Below are 25,006 nucleotides of genomic sequence, written 5' to 3'. Positions count from 1 at the left end.
GGCGAATTGTCGGTGGCGTCAAAATCGGCTTTTCGCTAATTTTTCGACCGTTTCGAGAATTTCACACGAAATTCGTGGCGAAACATGACAAATTCGCCCATCACTAGTTGTGAGGATATGAAATGTTACCCTTTTTGTATGTTTTTGGCCTAAATAAATAGATTTTTTGCAAAACTACAACTCACACGGTGTGCTGCTGGTCATTTCTTTTGATACAAAATTATGGCCCCGCGGCAGGCATGGGCTTTCCAGTACAGCACATGACACCACAATTTGGGCATTTTCTTGGGAGTTTGAGCTTTCCATACTTGTTTACAGTGATGCAAGATCGTGTCACTAAGAATTTCTTTCAGGGATCAGGGCGGCCTCATGCTGTTGCTATACTTTAGTTCCTAGCATCCATTAACCTTTCAACCTACTGTCTGGGAGTTGTAGTTAAACAACAGCTGGAGAGCCGCAGCCAGGTTTTATTATATATAATTGTGTTCCACACAGGCTCCTCCACTGTTAACTATTGCCCTGTCACTTTGTCACTGTTTTCAGAAGGTCTTGGCCACATGTTTGTGTTTTTTTGGTGCAGGTATGGGTTTAATCAGTTTAAGAGTGAACAATCTCTAAGCACAAGAAATGTAGTTAATCCATTACTAGATACTGGCGGTGTTTATTAAACTCAGCACTGTTAACACTGACTTCTGAAACAATATAGACTATCGACTATTTGTCTAACTTAATTTTTATACGATTACGGTCTGTATTATGGCCCGAGCATGGTGTGATTTGTTCTCTTTCCTACTTTATATTAATCTGAATGGTTGGTTGCAGGTAGGAAGATTGGCACAAACGATCATTTGTCCGACATAGGCTATAATCTGCACGTCTATGGCCATCTTAAGTAAGGTTTTGGGAGTTGTTCACAATGACATGGTTGGATGTAAAATACCTGTTGGAGAGGTGAGGGAGGGGTGAAAGCCCTGCTGTACCAGGGGAAAGAGGGAGGCCCCGCCCCTGCTAGAGGTGCTTTATTTCCAGGAGCAGCAGACAGAGAGCAGGTGCAGAGTGCTCCAGAGTGCAGCTCACACATGATCACCTTAATCTTCACCGCCCTACCTGGGCTGCTGCTACTCCCGATACTTATCAGCTTCATCTTCCCCTACATCTTCCAGGACATTGCCTGGTTCATCACAGCCGTGCGCTTTGGAATAAGGATCAGGCGCTCTGTTAGTAAAACCCCTGCACACACGGTGGTTGATATGTTCTTGGAGAAGGTGGAGAGGCACCCAGACAAGCCGTTTGTGCTGTTTGAGGAGGAGGTTTACACCTATTCACACATGGACAAGCTGAGTAACCAGGCAGCCAGGGCACTGCGCAAACATGCTGCAATCAAGTCAGGGGACTGCGTGGCAATCTTCATGGCCAATGCCCCGGCATACATCTGGATCTGGCTCGGGGTAGCCAAACTGGGCTGCTCCATAGCTTGTCTCAATAATAACATCAGGTCCCAGTCCTTCTTGCACTGCTTCAGATGCTCCAGGGCTAAAGTCATTTTAGCTGAACCAGGTGGGTGCTGCTTAGTCTGACAGTTGTTTATATTGTATCTGTACGTGAGACATGGACTTGTTACTGATACCTGTCAGACCCAGTGATACTGGCATACCTTCAGCTAGTATTGTGCCCTGGCATGGCATCATTGTCACTTCCATGACAGTAACTCACGTGTGTATTTCTTTTTTATTATCTTATCCTTTATTTGGCACCCTAGATTATCTGAATTTGGGTAACCTCATTTCTGCCAGCAGATAGTTTGCAGATCTTTCCATAATAATTGCAATTTGGAGGTTGTAATGCATTTGCTGATGACCTGCACAGAGTTACCTGTCCCTAATTAGTAATTTGTAAAAGGATCAGTAAGTGACATAGATAGATTTTTTTTTTTTGTATCAATAATTTTTAGCGGTTTTGTCACAATGTCCCGGGTTATACACAACTTTTCTCGATATAGAAGACAGAAATATATATATATTCATTACACGAGGTTGAGTCTATGCTGTGTGATCTTGTGATAATTTTGTGAAAAGTAACTGAGCTACATAAACATAGTTTTTTTGGGTTTTTTTTGCGGCAGTGTCCTTCTTCCAGGCAACCCCTGTCTACATGTCATTGTGTAGTTGGCTAACTTATTATTATATGTGATTGTGTACAATAAATTGCATACAGCTGGCCTTTATTTCTTCTCCGTTGAAGATCTGGGAGCCCTTATGTTGCTCAGACAAATTAATATGTACCATACACTAAATTTAAGGGTAAAGGGCAGCTAGAAAAAAAACACTAACTGATGTGCATAGAGGGGTGACAGATATCCTCCTAACAAAACATTCTCACAAGTGTTTTTGCACGGACATTAGCCTGAAAAGTTGCTTCATATAGCTACAGCTATTACACACTAAAACAGGGGTGCCCAAAAGTTAGATCGGGATCTACCAGTAGACCTTTAGCTGGTGATCAGTAGATCTCAAGAAACTTCCAACAAACAGCTTGTCTAAATCACGCTCCTGTTTCAAGCTTTTCATTAAGATATTTATTAGAGTTTATTTATTAAAGTTACATAAGTAATAGTTGTTAGTTAAACATAGCAATATACAGTTGCTCATGAATCAATATAATATTAAGTAATGTTTTGAATGGAACAGAATGCTAACAACGCCTTTATCGATATGGATAATAATGGGGCAACATCACTAATAGTAGACCCCACATTAGTAAAGTATGGCCACTCCTGCACTAAAAGTTTAGATCACAGGACCCTTTAATTCCACTGTTTCATTCTGCATATAATAGAAGTTGCAGACATCTGATTGGATGCGGGTTGCACAACTTTGTAGAAAATGGGACATTTATTACAAGATCTATAAAATATGTCTAGATTAGAAAGCTCAAAAAGAACAATAACAAATAGCACTGTCTTTGAAATTCATTCTGTTTGTATGATTACAACCCTTCCAGCAAAACATTACGAGGTAGCAAGCACCTGTCACTGTGGTGGTGGGAGCACCCCCTACCACATCCATTCAGGAGTACTAGCATGTGTTTCTAAGGCATACCTCTAGAGGGAACAATAGTGTGACAAGGATCAGAGCAAGCTAGAAGCAGGATTGGCATGTTCCTGCCACCCTTAATATTGCACCTGTCAATATGATGCGTATGTCCGCATTGGGAATTCTTTCATGATGTAACTGATTTCCCTTTTAACCATTCATATTGCTGTATAATGCTTGAATGTATGTATATTTTTATTTTATGGTGCTGCTTATGCACTCAGCACTGTACAGCAGAAAAATTCATTAATAAGAACAAACGGGTCAATACAATACAAGTAAACAAAATGTACAAGTAACATTAAATATTAAGTGCTAAGTGTTAATAAAGAGACAAAAGGATAGAGGGCCCTGTCCCATAGAGCTTAAAATCTAAGAAGGTGGCCAACTTATAGACACAAATAGGAGGATATAAAGTGCTGCAGTTTAGAGTGGTTGTCTCTGCATTATAAGTGCAGGAACTCTGATTTGTAAACATGAGAGTTTTATTAATAAAATAGCAGAATCAGACCAAGAGCCCAAAGCCATCTTATGCCAATTTCCCCCCCTCATCAACACCATTTGCCCACTTGTTTACCACCACTAACCCACCTGCTTGCAGCCTGCCCCCTCCCTTCATTTGCCTCCACTTGCCAGTTCACTACCAGCCCCCATCCCATTGCTACATACAGAGGGAGCAGGTGTGGAGGGAGCAGGTGGCAAGTGTGACTATTTTTTTTCTGAATAGTAGCCCCCACCAGTTCTACAGCAGATGCCTACCCCTATTTCCAGCCTTGTACAATATAATCACCGAATAACTGACAAGCCATATCAAGGCATATCTCTTTTTGGAAACTATTTACTACATGCTGATATGCAATCATATACCACATATTTTAAAATCTGCGTGGCACAAAAATAGCTTTATGTGGCAGTGAAAAAGAATCGCGCCAGGTAAATAATTTACATTGTGTACAGGCAATTTTAAGTAAATAGGTATTAAAATATTTTTTAACCTTGAGTCAAGCGTAAGATGAAAACACCCACTGCACAAAAGTGTAAAAACAAAATGAAGGAAGAGCCAGCTGGTTGGAAAAAATCTTGACACCCTTTGGACCTCTCTTTGCCAGAAGGCTTAGAGAGACCCCTTGTATCTTCACACTTTCTGCTTTACAAGGATTGGAGCGTCACTTTCTCCCAATCCCTATAGTCAATATATATAAATATAAACATTTCTTAGCATTAACTATAAGCTCGGGGTGCTGCACTGAAGTGAGGATATGCTGTGCTATAATAACAACCTGTTCCACTAGAAAACACATGCAGTCTAGCAAGGCCTGGGGCGAGCACCTGAGCTTTAAATGCAGATTAGGATCATAAACACCAATAGGTAGATGTAATAGAGTCTTCTCAGGTCTCAAAGTGAAAAACACTCACAAGTATAAGGAAGGGGTCCAGGTGCACCCCCCTGAACCTTCAGTTTAGGGAGTGGATAACCGTTTGTAGAAATTAAGCAGGCACTTCTAGGAACCAGTCTTCCAGACAGACTTTTCAATTAAAAGTATATTTTTATTGGAGAACACTAGGACACAGCCTAATGCATTTCGTATCAACAGGATAATTAATCATAAATGCAGTCTAGCTTTTGGCCAGAGGACCAAGGTAATTCTATCTTTTGACCAGAGGATCCCTCAAACTACTCTGAAGAGCAGATCCAAGCTGTCATCAGAAATCACAGGGCCCCGTACAACATTATCAGGATCCCCCATATTATCAGCCACCAGCAGTCTAGTGGGTTAAACTCAAAACAGGGTCCCTAACTTAACTGGATTAGCTGGGCCCCCTGCTGTCAGTGAGCTGCAGACTTGAAGGCAGGGCATGAGGTTGGGTGCCTGCATGTTATTCCCCTACTAACACACAACATTATTAAACTGAAAGTTATAAAGATGCCTTTACTGATTTATGACTCCAATATAAACAGTGTTCCTAAATATTAAAAAACAAATTGTGCAGGTTTTACATCCCGACTGATACAAGGGCATAGAGCATTTCAATTAATTTAACAAATATACACTGTACTGCAAAGGGAACATTGTGCACTGTAATCATTTGCAAAGAACTGCACAATAACTTGACACCTGCCTTGTCTTGCACAGCATGGAGTACCAAGTAATGCCCTGCAACCAATATATATGTTTAAGCACAAATACATTGAATATTGCTAATACTCAGCTCACTCCCTGAACAACATATGAATCTACATGCTAAATAAATGTTTAAGCATGTAAAGTGTAGAAATATCCATAGTACAAGCTGTCAGTTAGCTGCGCTATTCAAAAAAAAGGACTGGTACTCAAATGCCTGCTCTTTTTTTCCTGTAAAAAGTGTCTGTGAAATCACTGGCCATTGAAGTTTAAAGGGGAACTATCGCAAAAATGAAAATTTCATATAAGCTTATCATACTGAAATAAGAAACTTTCTAAATACAATTACATATTCTGCATAATTTCTGAAATAATCAAGTTTATCTTCACTATGCCTCTCTCAGCATCATATTCTCTTCAGGAGCTGAGTGTCAGATATTCATTGACAGTTAGATCCAATATACATTATAGGGGGCTTCCTTTACTAGTAGATGAATTAGAGCTCACTCAAATAATTGATTCCAGTACAAACAAAATCTAACAAAATAACTGCCCTCTGCACAAATCCTGCATGTAGAGAGACATGATGTCATTTTAATAGAGTGAGCTCTAATACATCTTCTAGGCAAAGAAGCCCCCCCCCATAACATATATTGGATCTAACTGTCAATGAATATCTGACACCCAACTCCTGCAAGAAAAGAAAATGAAGAGAAACAGATGCTGAGAGAGGGCACCACCCTAAGACCCAAAAACCCACGGGCCTGGGATGATTGTATTCCCTGTCCCCCCTGATGGCGGCCCTGGAGCAGATACACTTGATCTTAGCCAGAAGGCTGAAAAGTGATTTAAACGTTGTACCTGTGGATATTCCCATTAACTACTATGGAAAGGTATGTTCAGGAGCTTTGATACTCGCATGGAGCATGATGACCACATGTGCCATCACTCTTAAAGGGACACTAAAGCTTTACTGTACTGCTCAACCATGCTTTACTCAGTTGTTGTTGTACTACAAATATTATTTACACATATACACGTATTATTATAAACATATTTTAACATATAATAAAGGTTAAAGCATGCTGGGAGCTCTACGTTGTATTCTTAAAGCAATATTGCTCAATAAAACATGTCCCCAACTCTTCAGGGTCTATGCAAAGTATTTGTCCAATGAGAATTCCAGCTATCTGCATAAATCTGGCTCCATGGTCTTTGTTCCTGCAAATGGAAGCATTAAGCACAGTTTCCTAGCACTGAACAAGAGTATTCTTTATCTTTGCTTCCAGTGTCATATAATGAAGCCAATATGGCACAAAAATCACCATAAGATGACAACAAGATGCTTGACGTAGTGCTGGTAATCAGCATCCTCATTGGTTAATTGGCAGTTGTTTTCCATGTGTAAGTAAATCTTTTGTCAACTTCTATATAGAAATGGGGTACACAGTGGTTAGTACAAAGTAGTAGTAGCTCACGCACACCTGTTCTGTGTAGATAATTCCAATTTCCTTGGTGCACAGTGATAGAGGTAACCGGCAACCTCAAATCTGATACTAAGAAAAGGCACACTGGCACACAAGCTGTGAATGCAGGTGAACACCTTGCAAAGATTTATTACCGGAAGTGCAACGTTTCGGGGCAAGCCCCTTTGTCAAGCTTGTGTGCCAGTACACAGTGGTTAGGTTTAGTGTCCCTTTAAGCTGCATCTATAAATACTATTAGATTTAAATGAAAAGCAATTGCTTTAATGCCTTTTAAGATAACTGACTGCATCTGCAAGTTCATGAACACATGCACCTAGTTAATTCTAAACCAATGAAATATGCGCAAATGGATCAGAGTGTGCTTTATTTCTCTTAATCATTGCCACAACGACCTCACATATTCAGCTACATTTGTTTGTGCTATTTGAGACCTTTTGGATGGTGCAGCCCCATCTGTTCTAGAACAACATTTGAACATTTGAGTTAATAATCTGTATACACACTGCATTGCCAAAACTGCTAGACATTGGGACGGTGTCGGACTGGGACACCAGGGTCCACCCAAAAACCTTAGGCCAGGGGCCCACAAAAAAACCTTAGACCAGGGGCTCACTGTCAGTACTATTATTCTTACTCTCCTCACTCAGTTTCTTTTCTTTACAGGGGCATAACTACAGTAACTACATAGCTGCAGGGGGGGCCATGGGGTATAGGGAGCCCCATGAGACCCAAATAAAGAGCAATTTCAACATATACTGGTAAAGCAGGACAACCTCTGTATATGTTGGGGGCCCCAAAGTTAACTTTTCGTAGGGCCACGTAACATCTAGTTAAACCACTGTTTCTTTACATACTATAAACTATTATTCCATCTATTTAACCTCTTTGCTCTCATAGAAATAGGGAATGGCCATGAAATAGGCCAAATGTTTAGCAGCATGAGGGCCCACTTACACCTGGGCCCACTGGGAGTTTTCCTGGTATCCCAGTCCGACACTGGGGACACTCCTATCTCAGCAAACCAATTGGAGCTCACATTGTGCAAGGGGGCATTAACATGCTGAAATATAAAAGGCCTTTTCTAAACTGGGTAATCCAAGTCACACATCAAGCCTTTCCCATATTCACCACTATTTAAACTCTGAGTATAGTTTGCTTATAGTTTTCTGAACAAAAAACATGTTTTATGTGTGACATGGACTGCCCTGTTATATGGGATAGATTGTTTTCCTAATGTGCTGAGTGCAGCAGCATGCAAATACTCTGGTGCCACTGTGACGTATATGCCTTGGTCATTGTGGAGTATATTGCTGGGGCCATTGTGCCATGAAATACTGGGGTCACCGTGATATATATATTGCCGGATTTGCATTGGCATGAAATGCTGAGGTCATTGTAGTTTAAAATGCAGGGTAATGCTGCCATAAAACTGTGAGGGTCATTGTCTTAAATACCGGAGTTACTGTGCAATACATTGTTGTGGCCTTTGAGTTATGAAATGCTGCACATTTTTCAAAAGTAATGTTTTAGTGCACATTAGTTTAAAGGTTTGAAATCTTACAAGTGGATACACTGAAAATGCTGGTGCTGACACGCTGATTTATTTTACTTAAAGGAAAAGATCATTGGGGGTTCCAGAATGTAAGACATCCCCAGTGATTACAGGGACATCAACCAATCAAGAGAAAAGACAAAACCAAAAATTTTTCACTACTAACTAGAATTGATGTCACTGTGCACTCTCACTTTCTCCTAAAGCTGCTACCTGAGTGCCCTGAATCTAAGAAGAACCTTTAAAAAAAAACTTGGGATTGTGGTATGGCAACAGGAGACCGGGATAGGGGGCCAAAAATGGGTAACTCCAGACAAAATACAAGGAGTTGACAGCTACATGATGTTATAATTGCTTACAGGGCTGGAACTAAGGGTGGTCAGGGTAGACAGCTGCCTTTTGCGCAGCTGTTGGGGCAAAAAAAAAAACCTTTATTAAACTCCTCTCATGCCAGTTCTGGCTTGTTCTAAGTCATGGAAAGGGAGCACTAGCAGTCTACAGCAATGAGTAGGGAGAGGTGGTGGAAGGTTGCGGCTGGTGGGCAAAGGGCTAGTGAGAGCCGAGACAAGAGTACATGCCTTGGGTACAAATACCTCTTAGCCCGGCACATCTTTCCTGAGACCCCAGGCTGGTGCATCTGTAGGTACTACATAGGAACTCCACACCAGCATCTTTTTCTTACTGGGCCAGCACATGTGCATTAGTGAGTGCCATCCTTAGATGCAAAAAATCCATTATTAGATGCAAAAAAGCCAAACTTAGATGCATAAAGCCAACTTTTTACTCTGTTGTGAAGGAGTGGAAGTACTTTGGGCCAGTGCAGTTTTTAGGCCTGGGCTCTGGCTTTCAGGTAAGTGATTATAATTGCTGGGGGTCACCTAACATTTGGAACCCCCCCCCAGTGATGATACCTTTCCTTCTCCTTTATGCTGAACTATAACACTTTGAACTGCTTATTAGCACTGTAAATATGATTTGTTAGGCCAAATACACCAGAACTTTTTTGCATTAAATATATATATATATATATATATATATATATATATATATATATATATATATATATATATATATATATATATATATATATATATATATATATATATATATATATATATATATATGTATATATATATATATATATGTATATATATATATATATATATGTATATATATATATATATATATATATATATATATATATATATATATTTATTTGCAGTATTCGCTGTGTTAATATGAGAGGCAACAACCTCAGGATTTGGGACTAAGATCCTGTGTGATGCACAACACGGCCATTATACATTGTCAGCTGAGAGTGATGATTGCATGTTTTTTGCGGGGGGCACTACTAAAACAATGCATTAAAATACATTACACATTCCTCCTGGCAGTTCAGGTGCAATTTTTGCTCTCTCCTGAAAGGAGCACACTTATAGAATTACATAGAGAAGAGGCAGTAAGTGGAAAGATAGGCATCCCCTTGTAAGGTCTTTCATGATGCAAAATGAAAAGAGCACCAGGAGATGCCAAATGCTCTAAATCTCTGTACTTAATACCTGCATAGTGATGCACCTTTATCAGATGTGCAGCAAGCACAAGGGTGCAAATTGCAGATTCTCTACTCCAGGTCCTGGTGTAAGTGCTCAGTAAATTGCACTCTAGATGCAGTTTTTGCACCCATTAGTACAAATAGTGCTTGTGTCTGCTTTGGCATTGTGTTTGTACCTGTCTTTAGTTTAACCATTTCTTTCCTGTTCTGCAGAGCTAAAGGATGTGATAGAAGAGGTGATGCCAGAACTCAGGAAAGATAATGTCAAAGTGTTCTTTTTGACCAAGACAGTCATCAGTGAGGGAACAGAATCTTTCCTTGACAAAGTAAAAGCAGCATCAGACGAATCTGTGCCAAAATCGTTGCGGTCATTTGTGAGTGGGAAGTCCCTTGCCATGTATATTTATACTTCTGGAACTACAGGTAATTAAGTGCACATAGCTGGCAGCTAACACTACGTAAATCACAAAAGGTGATTATTTAAAGGAGTTGTTCACCTCTCAACACTTTTTTTCAGTTAATTTGTTTTCAGACAGTTCACCAGAAATAAAGACTTTTTTCAGTTATTTTCCATTTATGAATCGTTTTCTAATATTAAAGTTTAAAGTTTGATTTTTCACCATATCTCTTTCTAAAGCAGCTGTGGGGGGGGGGGGGTCGCTGACTCTGTAACTGTTCTAAATTGATACATTATTTGATGCATTAGCTGATACATTTGACCCTGCTGAGTCCCTGAGTCACATTAAAGTCAGTTTTATATTCAGCAGCTCTCCAGTTTCGGCGGGGGGTTCTTGTTAGCTATATAGGAAGCAGACCCTGCAGTCTAGGCCTCTCTGTTCCTCGGGCCCCCCTGCGACTGCTGGGTCTGCTTTCTCTATAGTTATGTCACTGGTTGCTAGAGTCCCCATTAAAGGGGTGGTTCACCTTTGAATTAACTTTTAGTATGGTATACTATAAGCAACTTTTCAACTGGTCTTCATTATTTATTTTATATAGTTTTTTAATTATTTGCCTTGTTCTTATGACTATTGCCAGCTTTCAAATGAGGGTCACTGACCCCATCTAAAAAACAAATCTCTGTAAAGGCTACACATTTATTGTTATTGCTACTGTCTATTACTCATCTTTCTAGTCAGGCCTCTCCTATTCATATACCAGTCTCTTATTGAAGTCAGTGCACGGTTGCTAGGGTAATTTGGATCCTAGCAAACAGATTGCTGAAACTACAAACTGGAGAGCTGCTGAACAAAAAGCTAAATAACTCAAAAACCACAAATAATAAAAAATGATACCCAATTGTAAATTGTATCACAATATCACTTTCTACATCATACTAAAAGTTAACTCAAAGGTGGACAGCCCCTTTCAATCCATGTATTGATATGATTAAGAATATAAATCATTTTTCCCTCTGGTGCCTGGGTTGCCAAATACTTTCATAACTACACAATACAGGCAAAGAAAAAAATGAAATGTTTCCCCCAAAAATAAGTGTTTTCTATGACTTTTTGTTCTATTCCAGAATTAATATCTAAATCAGTTTCACAAGTCATATTATTGCATACACAGGCCCTGACTGACATAACCATTACAATTCGTTTTTGCTTTTTTCATGCAAATGAACTGCAGTAAATAACCTTATGCTGAATTCCTCCCATCTTACTTTTATATTAACAGGACTTCCTAAGGCAGCTTTGATAAATCACTACCGTTTGTTGACTGCATGTGGCATGTTTGAAATCTGCAAAGTGAGGGCAAGGGATGTTGTGTATTCTCCCCTTCCGCTGTATCACAGCTCTGCCATGATGATTGGGGTTCATGGATGTATCTCTAAAGGTACATTTGTTTCCGTTCTATTAAGCTATTTCTTCTGTATCATAGTATATTTTTGGGCAAAATTCTGAGTTCATGGATGTTGCATTTAAATGTTGGAAGTGCAAGAGATCAGAGATTCTACAAGTGGCATTGAATTCCTATTATCCAAAGATTGTAGATTCTGTGGATAAAATGCCTTATCTCCTGGTCTATAAAGTGGCAGCATTCAGCCAAATTATATACAAGTAAGTTTAAATAAAGCATAGCGGTATATAGAAGCATGGTATTAGGGGTCATTTTACAAAGTGGAAGACAAATTGCAATTTGCAGCCTGCCTTACATGCTAGCTGAGTTAGTGTGAGCTCTGTTTCTGGACCACAGAGACCTGCTATCACCCCCCATGAATAGGGTACTGTATTTATGTGGAGTGAGCAAGGTGTAGCACATAGATATCTTCCCACTTGCTGCCTACCTGTCCTAAAAATTGAGTGTTGTTCTGACCCTATATATATTACCTGCCCTATCAGGCAGTAAGGATGCGAGTGTGCCCGCCAACTTCACTCTCTGCACTCAGGGGTGCTTCACCAATGAGGCAAGTTGAGGCTGTCGCCTCAGGCGGCAGCGCCCCACTAGGTACCAGGGGCAGCAAAAATGCTGCTCCTGGTACTTTAAGAGTGAATTTCCGGGGGAGGGGGGGCAGCAGCAACTGCTTCTGCCTCAGGCAGCGGAGGGGCCAGGATCGCCCCTGTCTGCACTTTGCTTTGGGGTTTTATCCAATGCAATGTGGAGAACACAGCCAGACCCTGGAGAGAAGTGGTCTCTGCATGAACACTAAGGGACATTCTCTTGCACTGTAGAACTAAAAAAAAAAATCAATGTCTGTACAAGAAGTCTCAGGTTCCAAACCTGAATTTCAAGGTTTACAGGACACTCTATGCTGTTACCCTGGATATAATCAGTACTGCTATACAATCAAAATAAACGTAATAAGACCTATGTATGAGATGTCTTTTAATCCAATTGATGCAGATTTCTAAGCAACAAGTATATTGTTTTGTAGCAGCTATTCATCATCATTTTCTAAAACCCCCCCCACACACACACACACACTGAACTTCCACCATTACAGGTGTGGGATTAGGCAGTTTTTCAGGTCCAGATAAATACATATAAGAGGAAAAAAAAAAAAAAAAAAATCACACGCCCACTAGCATTGCAGACCAAACAGGCAAGGATAATAAACCCAAACTCAGCCCCCTCTACATTCTTTAAACTGTTCAAAAATATACTTCTCTCCCTCCCTAGTGAAATCCCTGAAACATGGGGTTTGGTTTTTTTTTTCTATTACTTCATTTTAATCAGCTTGGGCTGCTGTAGAATTAATGTAATGATCTTGTTTGCAGCATTGATTCAGTACAGGTACTGATCTGTTATCTAGAGACCCGCTAAAAAAAGGCCCTTGTGTAAGGGCCGTTAAGAACAGCGCAAGCACGAACACTGGGCAGATTATACGGTGATAGTTTATGAAGCAATAACTTTTTCTCTTATCTGAGATTATAATTTTAAGCACTAGCCTAAGAACTTGGTGGCTGCTTATTGCAGTTGCCCAGAGAGACATGTGAGACAGATTCCAACAGCTTTTTTTTTTTTTCAATGCTCTTGGGGAGCAATAACTGCTGTAAGCTCCAGCAAGGTCTTAGTTTGTAGGTGATACAGACTATATGCAGTGGCACAGGAAGTGGGACGGACTGTGTAGAAGTGCAAGGAGTGTGTTTGGACATAAGTACTTTTAATGATTGCCATCAAATCATGCAACCACTGTGTCCATTTTTGCACAACCACAACTGCATTTGCAAAATAAGCCCTTTTATCATTTCATATTAAAAGATCATGAAGGTGAACCACCCCTTTCATGCAGTAGGTATAACCTTTAGGAAATTGCAGAGAAAAATGCATGTTAACACTTTTCACTTAATTCCTACGCTGCAGAGTGTTTGAGATATATTCTGTTGCTTGTGATGCAACACAATGTAGTGAACACTTTTGGGTTTTAAAAAACCTTGTATATGGCTTTGAATCCCTGGTAAAGGAGTATATTAGTAGTAGTGGTAAGTATATTTGAGTGTATTTTGAGTGTATTAGTAGAAGTATCCATTCTTAATGTCAGCTGCACCCACTTTGTGCAAAGTGACTCTCTGGGTTGTTCCAGGGCATACATTTGCAGTATACTCAGCCAACATATGTTTTACTGTATTTGTGTCAGGTGCAACATTGGTTTTGCGTCCAAAGTTTTCAGCCAGCCAGTTTTGGGATGACTGCAGAAAATACAATGTCACCGTTATACTGTACATCGGAGAAGTACTTCGCTATCTCTGCAATGTCCCCAAGGTATTGTGTCTTTGATTTGTTCTTATAATCAGTTCTCCAGTTCTCAGTAGCCTCCAACTTCCAAAACTAAAGAAAGAAAAGTACAATTTCAGTTCAATACAATGTGTAGCTCTGGTTAGGTTGAAATAGCATATTACAGAATAATATACAGTATGTATTAAGTGTGTCATGTGTTATCTGTTATTATTCCTTAATCAAAACCATACATTGGAAATTGAACTAGGTCATTCAAATTGATTCTTTTTTTTTCTTGGGTTAAGGAATTTATAAATAAAACTATAAATATGTAAGTAATTATAAGGGGAAAAAAATAACAATGTGTGAAACATCCAGTACAATTTAGTGAATATTTATAATAGTGACAGTTCCCACTGCTTAATTGATATATGAAGAGTTGACCGATTCACTGGTTTTTAAATTCAAATGTCAGGGCTGCATTCTATTGAAATGCTGACAACAAACTGACATACTGAAAGAACTGTGGCATCATTAGACAGAATATGTAGGGTTTCTAGTAGTCCCCAGTATTTCAGATGAACAGCTTTGCATTAATAGCAGCAAAGTAATTGCCTAATGGGTTAATTATTTAAACGGCTAAAACAACAGTCACACAGAAAAACATTTTCTACATGACCGTACTTATTATGCTTCTTATAAACATAGATTTCTCTATTACTAGTGTACTACTGTGGAAACCAAACTATAGATTTGCCAGATGTAGCATTGCAAAGTGATTATAATAAAAAAAAAAAAATTACCTGTTAAAACTGGTTAAGCTACATGTACAAAGAACAGCATATACAGTATAGCATTTTGTGTTCATACGGAAGAAGTGCTGGACCCAAAGTGATTCGTACCCTGGGAAACAAGTGACAAATGTCACTTTATCACTGCTGCAGAAAGTGTAGGTTTGTTTTAAACGGTGCGCTCAAAAACATAGTTTCTTTCTTACTCTCCAAGGGAATAAAATATTTTGTTGGGAAGTGCACAATGTTGGCTCTTCTGCAAACACAAGTCTACTTACTTATAAAACAAGATAGGAACAAAGGCACATTCTGCTCAATGCTTCTGTACCAAAATTCCAATTCCTTTTTATTAAAGGTGAAGGAAAGGTTATAACTAAGTAAACCTTATCAGAAAGGCCCACCTAAATATACCAGTAAACCCTCAATGTAGTGCTGCTCTGATTCCTCTGTCAAAAGAAACACAGCATTTCTTTCCTTCTATTGTGTACACATGGGCTTCTGTATCAGACTTCCTGCCTTCAGCTTAAACCTCCTTGCCCCGGGCGTGAGCATGCTCAGTTTGCTCCTCTTCCCCCCCCCCTTCTCTGCTGTAATCTGAGCCCAGAGCTATGAGTGAGCAGGGAGAGACTCAGGCCGGAAGTGATGTCACACCAAGCTAAAACTACAGCTGCTATTCTAAACAAACAGACAGCTTCTAGAGCTTTTTACTCAGGTATGATAAATCATTCTACAGAATAAATATAGCATTCTATCTTACAGCTAATCTATTGGCAATAAAATGCCTCTATAGCTTTCCTTCTCCTTTAAGGGATCTCACCTTAAAGGGATACTGTCATGGGAAAAAATTTTTTTTTCAAAATGAACCAGTTAATAGTGCTGCTCCAGCAGAATTCTGCACTGAAATCAATTTCTCAAAAGAGCAAACAGATTTTTTTATATTCAATTTTGAAATCTGACATGGGGCTAGACATATTGTCAATTTCCCAGCTGCCCCATGTGACTTGTGCTCTGATAAACTTCAATCACTCTTTACTGCTGTACTGAAAGTTAGAATAATATCACCCCCCTCCCTTTTCCCCCCCAGCAGCCAAACAAAAGAACAATGGGAAGGTAACCAGATAGCAGCCCCCTAACACAAGATAACAGCACCTGGTAGATCTAAGAACAACACTCAATAGTAAAAACCCATGTCCCACTGAGACACATTCAGTTACATTGAGAAGGAAAAACAGCAGCCTGCCAGAAAGCATTTCTCTCCTGAAGTGCAGGCACAAGTCACATGACCAGGGGCAGCTGGGAAATTGACAAAATGTCTAGCCCCATGTCAGATTTCAAAATTGAGTATAAAAAAATCTGTTTGCTCTTTTGAGAAATGGATTTCAGTGCAGAATTCTGCTGGAACAGCACTATTGACTGATTCATTTTGGAAAAAAATTTTTTCCCATGACAGTATCCCTTTAATAAAGAGGATTTCGAATTTTTGTGCAGAAGCATTGAGTAGAGTGTGCCTTTGTTCCTATCTTGTTTTAAAAGGGTTGTCTGTGTTTTTGTTCTTTTTTGTAGTTTTTTTGAATTATTTGTTTTCTTCTTTCTAGCTTTGAAATGGGGGTCACTGACCGTGGCAGTCAAAACCCTATTGCTCTGTGAGGCTACAATTTTATTTTTATTCTTAAACTGTATTACTTCTCTTTCTACTCAGGCATCTCATATTCTTATTCCGGTCTCTCATTCAAACCATTGCCTGGTTGCCAGGGTAAACGAGACCCTAGCAAACAGCTGCTGAAATACTGGAGAGCTGTTAAATGTTAACTTAACTTACAAAAACACATAAAATAAAAATGAAGATCAATTGCATATTTGTCTCGGAATATCAGTGTCTACATCATACTAAAAGTCCATTTAAAAGTTAACAACTCCTTCAGCAAGTGTCCCAACAATAGCACCCAACAATGTCGGTATGCAGTTTATTTTTATTTTTTATTTATGAGCCATTTGAACTAACAGGTTATATAATATAGGTTTGGTCTGCTTTTTCATATGAAATGTTTATGTCTGATACTTTTTTTTATTCTTCAGAGTGATGACGATGTTGCACATAATGTAAGGATGGCTATAGGAAATGGTCTCCGCACAGATGTATGGAGCGAGTTCCTTAGGAGATTTGGGGAAATCCACATCAATGAATTTTATGCATCCACGGAAGGAAATATAGCATTTATAAATTACAACAACACCGTTGGTTCAGTGGGAAGAGTCGGCAGATTTGATAAGGTACATTCAGTAACCAGGACTGTCATATAGTATACATCAATTGCTTACGAGCACTGTGTTGCCCCTAGTCATAATGTATAAACTATATTTTGTCTGCTTTTGAAAGTGGAATCTTGTTATTCAGTGTACAGTGCAAGTTACTCTTTTTCTCTCCCAAATAAAACATAGTTACCCCGTTTTTTTACCCAACCCTTTTTATAACTATTTGAACCAGTGCAATAACTGTTTGAACAAGTCAAAAACTGCCCACACTGGTCCCTACAACTGCCACATACAATTATAGGGTTCCTGATGCAGATAGTAAGTGTTAACCATTCTCAGCTTGTGCTTTGGTAATGAGAACATTTGTGGCTGGTTAGTTAAAGTTTCATTATATTACGGGACCTATTATTGTGATGTGCAAAACATTGGAGAAAAACATCATATGTGATGTCGCCCATAGCAACCAATCAGCAATTAGATTTCAACAGTCACGTACAAGTTGGAAAACAAAAGCAAAAATCTGATTGGTTGCTTTGGTGATGTTTTCTCCAATGTTTTACACTGCATGATAAATAGGCCCCTATGTGTACCACATTTTATGAAAAAGGCATCACTGATACAATGTGCTGTCAGCCAAAGTTTTATAATTATTGGTACACATAGGGGCCTATTTATCATGCTGTATAAAACATTGGAGGAAAACATCACCAATTATGTTGCCCATAGCAACCAATCGGATCTTTGCTTTTGTTTTCTAGCTTGTAAGTTGAAATCGAATTGCTTATTGGTGATTGTTAATTGTTGAGCTTGCACCCTCCTCTAATTGACTAGCTCATGAAATCACCTTAAGGACATGTGTTAGTATTTCAGTAGAAAATCAAATATGCTACTGCTTTTGTGGGTGCCACATATTTAAGAAAAGTTAGAAGGGGGACTTGGATATTAAAAACTGGAGTTACATGGGTATGGCAAAATGAATGTCAGAATACATATCTTAGATACATTACACTGACCTGGGGGTGGAGAATACTAAATTTTTCCGGTCACGTCTTACAATGCCTGCTCTGTGCCTCTTGAGCAAAGATTCAAAAACTGTAGTGGTTCTCCCTCCTTTCCAGTAATCGGTGAATTTTGAGGTTGCAAGCTGGCTAGTATTAAGGTGTATTAGATTTGTGTATGTAGATATAGTGCATGTGTTTCATTAACTGGCATATATTTATATTACATTATGTAACACTGCTTTATTTACAGATATTACACTCTTATGACTTTATTAAATATGATATAGAAAAGGATGAGCCTGTAAGGGATGCCATGGGCCGTTGCATGAAAGCACGCAAAGGTAGTGTGTCCGTTTTATCTTGCTTTATTTGTAATCGATAAATCCAGCAATGTATATGAAAAATTAGCCTTTAGTAATATATCACACAGGAAAATATGCAAAAACAAATCTAATTAAGGGGGTGACAAACAGCACCATTACTAAAATTAAGATTATTGGTGATTAAAAAGAATTAGTATGGGGTTCCAGGAACAGGAAGTATCACAATTCTTGTGTGTTGGAAGAGACCAAGACCAGTACAGCCAATTCGTGGGTTCAGACAAATGCCAGAGGGGCTGCTGTAAGATGCCATAGTCATTCTGTATATTCAATACATTATGAGATTGAAACACACATGGACTGTTGATAAATCCTTAGGATAGGATCAAAGAGTTTTGCAGGATAGGCAAAATGGATAAGAGAAGCCATTTTGTTTTTCAGGTATTTAAAGGGGTGGTACACCTTTAAGTAAAGTTTTAGTATGTTACAGAATAACCGATTATAAGCAACTTTTCAATTGGTCTTCATTATTTATTTTATCTTTTGCCTTCTTCTTCTGACTCTTTCCAGCTTTCAAATGGGGGTGACTGCCCCCATCTAAAAAAATAAATGCTCTGCAATTTATTGCTATTGAGACTTTTTTTTACTCATATTGCTATTCAGACCCTCCCCTAATTATATTCCAGTCTCTTTTTCAAATCAGTGCATGGTTGCTAGGGTAATTTGGAAATTGCAAACTGGGGAGCTCCTGAATAAATCACTCAAAAAACAAAAATAATAAAAAATTAAAACCAATTTCAAATTGTCTCAGAATATCACTCCCTACATCACACTAAAAGTTAACTCAAAAGTGTACAGCCCCTTTAAAGGAGAACTAAAGCTTAACTAAAGAAGTAGAAATGTTGTACATTATGTTTTGGGCTTCTGTACCAGCCCAAGGCAACCACAGCCCTTTAGCAGAGAAGATCAGTGTCTCCAAAGATGCCCCAGTAGCTCCCCTTCTTCTTTTCTGCTGATTCACTGCACATGATCTGTGCTGCACGACAGCACAGAAACCAGTGCAAATAGCATCAGAATTTAATAATCAGCCCTGTAACATCAGCTTATATGAGAGGCCAACCTCATTTCTGCTTGATAATTGGCTTCAACCCCTAAGCTTAGCTTCTCAACAGCTGCTCAGAGCCCACTGACGCAGACACTTTGCAAGATAGTGACTCCCTGTGACAACTTTGAATTCCTGGATCATTGCTGCTATTGAAAAGCTGAAACTTTAGGCTGGTGCAGTATATAAAATATGGTATTTTTAGCCATATTCACTTTTAGGGTTTACTTCTCCTTTAAGGGTACCATCCTGACCATTGCTTAGTATGTGACATAGGGCCAAGCTACATTTTATTTTTAGGCAGAGCTTTAAGTCTCTTATGTCAGAGGAATAGGAGGAAAGGGCTCTGCCAGGGATATGACTAAGGTAAATGGGACTTGCCCTGGGGACTCTAACTCAAGCATAGATAAAATACATACATTCCACATGTTGGGATATGCCCGTGGAATTCTGCATGGATGTATAATGGCCCATAAGCAATCAATTAGTCGGTAAATGTTTGAGGCTTCTGTTTAACAGATATTCTTATGTAATATTTACAGAGAAGAAATACAGTGTTGTCATATTATCATTTTCCAGGCCAACCGGGGCTTTTAATCTGTAAGATTAACTCAATGTCTCCATTTGATGGCTACGCTGGAGATGAACACAGCACAGAAAGGAAAATAATGAGAGATGTGTTCCGTAAAGGCGATGCCTATTTTAATTCTGGAGACCTATTAACAGTTGACCAGCAAAACTTTATCTATTTTCATGATCGAGTCGGAGACACTTTCAGGTGGGGCACCAAAGTATGCTAACCCTTTTTTTCTATTTTCCCATACAGAAATATAAGGAACAGAACACATACTGTAGCTCTATTCTTATTGAGTTTCTTTCTGTAAGTGTGTTTCTGGTTCTAATTGCAGTTTTCTCCATTGGTCAGTATGTCTCTCTGTCCCGTTGGTCTCCGTCTTTCTGATATTCTTTTAGTCATTTGGGCTGTCTCTACTCCACTGAACCTGTCTCCAATAAAAATCATACCTGTAAAGCAGTATATTAGCACTATTGGCAGCACTGATCTACCTCCTGATATTAGTTGCACATATATATCTTGAACAAATGGGCTAAGAGAACTTTACAGCTAATATGTACGTATTTATTTTTCAGGTGGAAAGGAGAAAATGTAGCAACAACAGAAGTTGCTGATATTCTGTGCATAGTGAATTTTATCCAAGAAGTTAATGTCTACGGTGTCTCTGTTCCAAGTATGGAATTACTTGCAAATGTCATACATTATAAATGTGGAATTCTCTTAGGGCAGTAGCACACCTAAAGTTTGACTTGCTGCCTTAAAAATAATATGGCTAGATATTCTGTATTTTATAGCCTTAAAAATAATATGGCTAGATAGTCTGTATTTTATAGCCTTAAAAATAATATGGCTAGATATTCTGTATTTTATAGACTTTAAAATAATATGGCTAGATATTCTGTATTTTATAGCCTTAAAAATAATATGGCTAGATATTCTTTATGTTATAGCATTAAAAATAATATGGCTAGATATTCTTTATTTTATAGCCTTTAAAATAATATGGCTAGATATTCTGTATTTTATAGCATTAAAAATAATATGGTTTGAGTATCAGTGGCACTGCACATGCTCAGTGTGCCGTCAAAACATTTACAGAAAGAGAAGTATCATCTGCAGGGATTCTAATGGGACCAGGACTCACAATAGGCCCTGACATTTCAAGAGGCCCAAACAGTCCAATAAATAGTGACTGTCTATGTCATGACATCTTACAGAAGCCCCTCTACAGAATCTACAGATTTTCAGTCCGATCCTGAACATCTGGCAGTTAAGCTAATGCTACAGGGCTGATTATCTATTCTGTAGCAGAATACACTGGTTTATGTGTCGTCATTTAATGAAAATCTGAACTATTGTATTTTGACTTTTTAGCAGAAAGGATGAGGGTGGGGGCTACTGATACCATTTTGGAGGCACTGCTCTTTACTTCTGTGGTGAAATTGGGGCTGGTACAGATCATTTTGTTGATCATAAAGGTTGCAGGACTACACATGGCACTCCATTGGCAGGAGACGCATATTTGTTTGATTAGGTGCAAGTAGTGGGGATCAAAATTTCTAGTGCGCTATAGCCCTTAGGCTAGGGCCATACCATATGGATCCGTATGGCTTGGCCCTAGCATTAGTTTCCTGAGACTATTTTGTGATCAGTGAATATTTTTAATCTTAGAAGATATGATAAAACTTTAATTAATAGGAATATGCAGTATCAGTAGTAAGGGAGGACGGCTATAATATAGTATAGGACCTAGAATGGCTGCTGTAGTAAAGATTATGGCATGTACTTTTTAAATACTTTTTTTGAATGAGTGTCTGATTTTTATATTTAGAGATGTTTGCACTGAGAGACAATGCAGTGTAGTAGATCTTTACCATCTGTTTCCTATGCTCAGCCTTGCTTTCCCCTGAGACTTAACTTTTCTTGCCATACATCTGACTGACAATCTCTTTTAATAGATCATGAAGGCCGAATTGGAATGGCGGCTCTGATATTGTTCGATGAGGAGGTATTTGATGGGAGAAAGTTATACGCACATGTCAGAGACTTCCTGCCAAACTATGCAAGGCCTCGCTTTATTAGGATCCAGGTATGACACATCCAACTCTTTCTGTCCAATTGTCCAATGTCCAATTCTAACTGGATTCCCTATTTTTATATATGTATTGTTGGAAGCAGCAACATATGGCCATTCAGCTAACTATGATTGCCAACATAAGCTCAGGTGCCTACAGCAGCATACTGACTGGTTCAAGTATACATTGAAAATGTATTCTGCCATATTTATATACAGTACAGGTATGGGGAAACATGTTATCTAAAAAGCTCCAAATTATAGAAAGGCCATCTTCCATAAAGTCAATTTTAAGCAAATAATTATAATTTTAAACATTATTTTCTTTTTCTCTGGAATAATAAAACAGTATCTTGATCCCAACTAAACTGTTCTTGATCCTAACTATGCTGCATTAATCCATATTGGTGGCAAAATAATCCTATTGGTTTTAATTAGTGTTTAAATGATTTTTGGCAGGGTTAAAGTATGATGATTCAAATTACAGAAAGATCCCTTATCCAGAAAACCCCAGGCATTGTGCATTAAAGATCCCATACCTGTACTGCACCTTAACTATGCATTCTTTAAACCTGGGTAAGATAATAATTAGCAATTTGCCAGCATGCATTTTGCCATTTAACTTTTGTTTATTCCTCCAAAGCATGCAAGTAAGGAATATAAAATAAGCACCTGCTGTGAAGCCACTGGGAGCAAGAGTAAAGGGGTGCTGAGCAACATGGTGCTTGCAGGCCACTGGTTGGGGATCACAGGATTGGAGAATGCATAGCAATAATGATTGTGTCTATGGGAAGAATGTAAAAACAGACATATCAGATGTCTGGCATTGCAAGTTTTTAAACCTGTTCTTGCTTGTAGTCTTTTGTTTAGTAAAAGTTGCACGCCTTTCTATTCCTGCATTTATGGCAGGGAAAACCTATACAGGTATGGGATTCATTATCCAGAAACCCATTATCCTGAAAGCAATGTGGAAAAAGTGTTTTATTGTGCTCAAAGACCAGGCAATGTTTTGGACCTTCTCTCGCCCTTTTCTTCTGGTGTCAGTATCTCTTGAAGTAGAAAATAGAGCTTAACTATGACTAGATAAATTAATATATATATATGTATATATATGTATATATATATATATATATATATATATAGATAGATAGATAGTTTAAACAAATGCTTTGGAGTAAGAATTACCAAAAGTCAAATATTTCTACTGTATCAATACATGTATACATTTACAGATACAATTTTGTCTTGAATGCAGAATTCCATGGATATCACAGGAACCTTTAAACAACGTAAGGTTGGGCTTGTAAAGGAAGGATTCGATCCAGCCATTATCTCTGACCCTCTCTATTTTCTGGATGAGCGAGAAAAAAAATATGTCCCCATGACTCAGACCATTTATGAAGATATAAAAATGAAAAGAATTAAACTGTAAGGTCCAATAATGTTGCTCTGGGCTAAATCACACACACACACAGCTTGTTTTTAGTTCAATTAAAAGATATTGTTAATATAAGTGTATGTTTGTCCTTTCTGAAGAGGGTTACTTAGTAACAACATCCATTCCTCAAGGGCACTATTTAAGGACCCATAGGGACCAATTTGTAAGGTCTGGTCCTCAACATGGGTAACTAAAATAAACAAGTTTAGCAGCATGTGTTGTAATATGGTTGCAATGCTCATTGCTGCTCATTTAGTGTAATTCTTGTAATACTTTACAAAATATGAGTATTGATGGAGAAAGAAGCATGTCTCTTGGGCTTAAATGTATTATGGGAACTTAGCTTGGGTTTATATTTATCATGGGAATGTATTCAAGCATGGGTGTAGCAATGGATGTATTTGTTATGGATACGAGCTATAAGACAGAAGGGGTCACAGCTCTTTATTGGGATAAGAACTACATGTAAAATTACTTCAACAACTTTGATTGGCTATGCTAAAAGGTGGCATAAATGCTCTACATTGGCACATTTTATACTGTATCCATAAATTAATTTGTGTACAAATACAGGTTTTTTACTTGAAGTGTAGGTTTTTGGGGTCAATGACCTTCACCTTCTACCTACTTGGTCTCCATCATGTCCTCTGTAACTCAATAGTGCAGGTGGACTGGGGTCTAAAGACGGTTTGTTCTAGCTTATAATGAAAGGGCACTGCTGCACCTTAACAGACAGCATTTTATTTGAAGGGAATGTTAACTTAAAAATAAAATTTTATATTAGAGCATATTACTATTGTTGAAAGCAATATATACCTCCCCCTTTCTATTCTCTGCCCTGGTGGTTCTGAACTGGTTCTGAAACAACATGGCAGAAGACATTCCTGCAAAGGAACATATGGTGCTGACTTCTGTTACATTGGTTCTAGAGACAGAACCAGCAGAGAAGTGAGGGAAAAACTGCTTTCAGCTACAATTTACATTTACCAATATCCATAAAACCACTGAAAAAGTTAATGAATATATACTGGTAAGTTGCTTAGAATTTAATTTTCTTTTATAAGGCAACAGTTCATTTTGGGTTTACAATCCCTGTAACTATTAAACCTTGCAAGACCCTTTTCCAGAATCCAGGAGTTTACTGAGTCATATCTACAACTGTGCTGTTTACAGGATGCCTATGTTGACCACTTGCACAGATTCATTTGCACTGCATGGAAATTTTTGCTAATAGCCACACAAGATCAGTGTCGTAATAATTATTAATAACGCGTCAAGCAGTCTGCAAAAAATCTTTTCTGGAGGGGCCTGGCGCACAAAGAAACTCCTACCAGGCCCTCCCTCCACCCACCTGCCTAATTATGTATAGTAGTCACTACATCAATCTTATGTTCTTCTGGCTCCCCTCTGGTTAAATGTCCAAAACACCTTTAAGTAGAAAGAAACTGCAAAATAGTGTAATAATGTCATGCCCCTGCTTTAAGGTAGA

At 38.5% G+C, this 25,006-nt stretch overlaps 1 protein-coding gene across 1 annotated transcript; it reads left to right on the top strand.

The window, feature by feature from the left end:
- The first annotated feature begins 978 nt into the window (after positions 1–978).
- On the top strand, positions 979–23,587 carry slc27a2.L (solute carrier family 27 (fatty acid transporter), member 2 L homeolog). Its single transcript, XM_018253128.2, has 10 exons — positions 979–1,557; positions 10,020–10,229; positions 11,484–11,642; positions 13,885–14,009; positions 16,832–17,026; positions 18,260–18,350; positions 20,011–20,209; positions 20,581–20,678; positions 21,964–22,094; positions 23,335–23,587. Exons 1-10 carry the CDS (start codon positions 1,080–1,082, stop codon positions 23,509–23,511), a joined length of 1,863 nt encoding a protein of 620 aa, XP_018108617.1. The 5' UTR covers positions 979–1,079; the 3' UTR covers positions 23,512–23,587.
- Positions 23,588–25,006: the final 1,419 nt, after the last annotated feature.

The sequence above is a fragment of the Xenopus laevis genome, chromosome 3L, assembly GCF_017654675.1.
Source record: "Xenopus laevis strain J_2021 chromosome 3L, Xenopus_laevis_v10.1, whole genome shotgun sequence".
Taxonomy (NCBI): domain Eukaryota; kingdom Metazoa; phylum Chordata; class Amphibia; order Anura; family Pipidae; genus Xenopus; species Xenopus laevis.
Note: the sequence above shows the minus strand (reverse complement) of the source record. Positions and strands in the feature narration are given on the sequence as shown.

Coding starts and splice junctions, on each gene's coding strand:
- slc27a2.L (XM_018253128.2), top strand. CDS start 1,080: ATGATCACCTTAATCTTCACCGCCCTACCTGGGCTGCTGCTACTCCCG. Junction 17,027..18,259: donor GAGTCGGCAGATTTGATAAG/GTACATTCAGTA, acceptor CTTTATTTACAG/ATATTACACTCTTATGACTT. Junction 20,679..21,963: donor CTACGGTGTCTCTGTTCCAA/GTATGGAATTAC, acceptor CTCTTTTAATAG/ATCATGAAGGCCGAATTGGA.